Source organism: Neophocaena asiaeorientalis, unplaced genomic scaffold, assembly GCF_003031525.2.
Source record: "Neophocaena asiaeorientalis asiaeorientalis breed wild unplaced genomic scaffold, Neophocaena_asiaeorientalis_V1.1 scaffold46, whole genome shotgun sequence".
NCBI classification, from domain to species: Eukaryota; Metazoa; Chordata; class Mammalia; order Artiodactyla; family Phocoenidae; genus Neophocaena; species Neophocaena asiaeorientalis.
Window position 1 is genome coordinate 1,272,031 of NW_020175393.1, and position 3,556 is coordinate 1,275,586.

Here is a 3,556-nt window from a genome sequence, read left to right on the forward strand (position 1 = left end):
GGTGTGCTAGAGTGACGTCGGGGCGCGCCCTCGGACTCTACAACCGCTGTGGCCTGTGATCCGAATTTTACTAACTTTGCGCCCTGTTGACTTCTGACCCCTGCCCACTTCTCCCTCCCCCCCTCCCGCATGTTCTCTCCCATCTCAGGTGCTGGTAGTGGCATCGGCCGAGCAGTAGGTGTGCGCCTGGCCGCTGAGGGGGCCACTGTGGCCGCTTGCGACCTGGACGGGGCAGCGGCACGGGAGACGGTGCGGCTGCTGGGAGGGCCGGGGAGCCACGAGGGGGCACCCCGCGGGGCCCATGCAGCCTTCCAGGCTGACGTGTCCGAGGCCGGGGCCGTCAGGCGCCTGCTGGATCAAGTGCAGGTGAAAAAGCGAGACGACGTCGCCCCCTTTAAAGCCCTAACGTTGCCTCCAGTGCCCTCGGCTCTACAAGGTTTTTTGGTGTGTAACCTACCCCTTACATAGGCCTGCTTTTCTCGCCCGCCATCTGTCGTTGTGTCCTGTGCGGGCATCACCAGGGATGAGTTTCTGCTCCAAATGTCTGAGGATGACTGGGACAAAGTCATAGCTGTCAACCTCAAGGTGGTGATCTCTGAACCCATGACTTCTGGGCCCTCTAGCCTGGGGAGGGAGTTGGAGGAGTGTCACCCCTGCTGATCCTTTCTGCCTTGTTACTTTCTCTCCCCACCCCCAGGGCATCTTTCTAGTCACTCAGGCTGCAGCCCAAGCCCTGGTGTCCAGCGGCTGTCCTGGCTCCATCATCAACATCAGTAGCATCGTAGGGAAGGTCAGGTTGAGTTGGGACGAGGTCAGCCAGCCAAGTTGGCACAGAGAGGAGAGCCCCTCCTTAGGACTCCCAGCTTAACCCCAATCTCTGGCTCACCCAAAGGTGGGGAACGTGGGACAGACAAACTACGCAGCATCCAAGGCTGGAGTGGTTGGGCTGACCCAGACTGCAGCCCGGGAGCTTGGACGGTTGGTCAGACACCTGGGGCCATGTGGAAGGTCTGAGGGAGGGTCAGTGTTCAGTCCTCTCTGGAGTCAGCAGCCACTCTCCTTTCCACAGACATGGGATCCGCTGTAACTCTGTCCTCCCAGGGTTCATTAAAACACCCATGACACAGAAAGTGCCACAGAAAGTACTGGACAAGGTAGGAGACTGTGGGTGAAGGGCAGAATCATTCAGAGAGCCAACCTCTCTGGGCTTCAGAGAGAGGATGCTGGGCCCAGTGAGGGGCATATTCAGCAAGCGTATAAGGAATGACGACCAAAAAAAGTCACAGACTCGGTCTACAAAAAAAAAAAACAACCATGAAAAAAACCTTCACTCACACGAGTGTTTCCTTACAGGTGACTGGAATGATCCCAGTGGGACATATGGGGGACCCTGAGGGTGAGTGCAGAGGGGGCCTGAATGAAGAGATCCCGAGGTCTGTGGTATCTGAGAGGGTCTCACCAGGATTGGTGGTTGGGGGAGGGATGATTCTGGTAGGAGGCTACTTTGGGTCTGTGAGAGTGAGTAGGATTCTGCCCTCTCCCCACCATTCCCGTAGATGTGGCAGATGTGGTCGCGTTCTTGGCATCTGAAGACAGTGGATACATCACAGGGGCGTCAGTGGAAGTCACTGGTATGAGGCCATCAGGGGGAGGAAGAGGGCAGAGAAGTGGAACCCAGAAAGCAAATGAGGGGAGTCTGGAGCCACTGAGGGAAGGGCAGAAGTTCCCATAGGCCAAGGACAGAAGTGGATGCCTCCCCCCCAGCCCATTTGTCTCCACCTATACATCTGTCCAAATGTTTCTGCCCCTCCCAGGAGGTCTTTTCATGTAACTGCCTCAAGGACCCCGGACTCTGCTCACTATTCCACCACTCTGCCGGGCCTCCTGCTGATGAGGACTCTGAGTTCCCAGGCTACAAAAGGGGTGGCAGTGTATGGCTCAGGAATGCTGAATATGGGAGGCAGGGGTGCTTGTGACCCTAATAAATTCCAAATCCTCTTCCCTGCCACCTCCGGTTCTTCTTGTGTCCAAGTCCTCAGACCCCTCGCCACCTCCCCCTCCTTTCCCTTTCGCGAAGGATTGTTCCCTTTCACTGCCTGGTCTCCCAGGGCAACCCCCGCCGCCGGGTATGAGAGGAGAGAGTGTGTGTCACTGTGTGTGCGTGACACTCTGGGTCTTTTGGAGGGAGGGGCTCTCTGCCCCACCCCCTTCCACTGATCCTGCAGCCCCAGTCCCCTCCCCCAATTCCCTGGGTTCTTATGGTCCCCAAGGGTGATTTGTTCATGGCCCCATCGTAGTATCCAGTCTATCCTTGGGAGGGGGTCTTGGAACAGGTGGCCCTCCCCCACCCCTCTCCTTTTTCTGAAAAAACAGCCCAAGTCCGGGAGCCCCAGTTCAAGCTGGAGGAGACAGACGCCCATCACGGTCTCTTTTCCCCCGTATCCCTCTCATCCCCTGCCCTCAATGGGGATCGCTCTGCCCCTTCCTCTTCTCTTCCCTCCCGGTCCCCTTCCTTTACTGGGAAGTCCTGGAGGAGACTTCTGCCCACTTCCCACTCCAGACATTCGGCCCCTTGTGCCCCCCACCTACACGCGCACAACCGCTCCCCGATAGGGGCCCCATCCTGTGTGTGTGTGTGTGTGTGTGTGTGTGTGTGTGTGTGTGTAGCCTCCCGCCCCCGCCCCGGGCCGCGGCTCTTGATTGTCCAAACGCAATTCTCGAGTCTCTAGCTCTGGCCGAGAGTTGAGTCTGGACGTCCCGAGCCGTCGCCCCCAAACCTCGAAGGGAGAGCGGGTCGGAGGGTCTAGGGAGAGCCAAAGCGGAGGGTGGAGCAGGTCACCAGGGTGGTAAGGGAATCCCGGGCGCGTCGGAACTTAGTTGCGTTCACAGGACTGAAGGACCGTAACGGCAGAGGCTCCTCTGCAACTCTTTTTTCCCCGGAATCCCGGGCTGGGGTTATGGAGAAGTTGTGTGTGGGGAGGAGGGGCGCCCTTCCCCAGAGCCGCCAGGGGACGCGGAATGGGGGAGGTGGCCCCTTTTCCAATTCCCTCTGTCCCCTCCCGGGGTCCGAGAGATCCCAGGCCCCGCCCTCCAGAGCGGAGGCCCCGAGTGGGGGGCCTTGGAAGGGGACAGTGGCTGAGGTCGGCCGCGCGACGGTGCTGGCCAGGGGACGGAGACTGCGGTCTCCACGTAGCGTGGGACTCCGGGGACGCCGGCTGCTCGCGGGGACCGTGGGGAATCTGGGCATCCACGTCGCGTCCCACCCGCGCCGCGACTGGCGGGTGACGTCTCCGCCGGCGGGGGGTGGAGTGGAGTGGAGGGCCCGGCGGAAGTGACGTAGGGCCCCAGCGCCCGGGCCATGGCGGCGGCGGCGGCGGCAGCGGGAGCTGCTGTCTGAGCAGCGGCTGCGGACCGAGCGAACTCGGCCGGGTAGCCCGGGCCCCGGAAGAGGCGCTGTGGCGGCGGGAGCGCGGACAGCTGGAAGCTGGTGAGGGGCCGCGCCGGCGCGGAGTGGGGGGCGGAGGAGGGAGCCTAGGGAGGGCGGGGTCTCCGCGAG

General features: G+C 61.1%; 1 protein-coding gene across 2 annotated transcripts; it reads left to right on the forward strand.

The window, feature by feature from the left end:
• Positions 1-12: 12 nt before the first annotated feature.
• Positions 13-2,008, forward strand: HSD17B8 (hydroxysteroid 17-beta dehydrogenase 8). 2 transcript variants are annotated; one of them, XM_024766150.1, is made up of 8 exons: positions 15-366; positions 469-585; positions 698-790; positions 893-978; positions 1,070-1,154; positions 1,354-1,396; positions 1,557-1,631; positions 1,815-2,008. In XM_024766150.1, exons 1-8 carry the CDS (start codon positions 130-132, stop codon positions 1,829-1,831), a joined length of 753 nt encoding a protein of 250 aa, XP_024621918.1. In that variant the 5' UTR covers positions 15-129; the 3' UTR covers positions 1,832-2,008. The 2 variants fall into 2 exon arrangements, with proteins under 2 accessions (XP_024621920.1, XP_024621918.1); XM_024766152.1 differs by lacking the exon at positions 469-585 and having other exon boundaries at positions 13-444.
• The last annotated feature ends 1,548 nt before the right edge of the window (positions 2,009-3,556 follow it).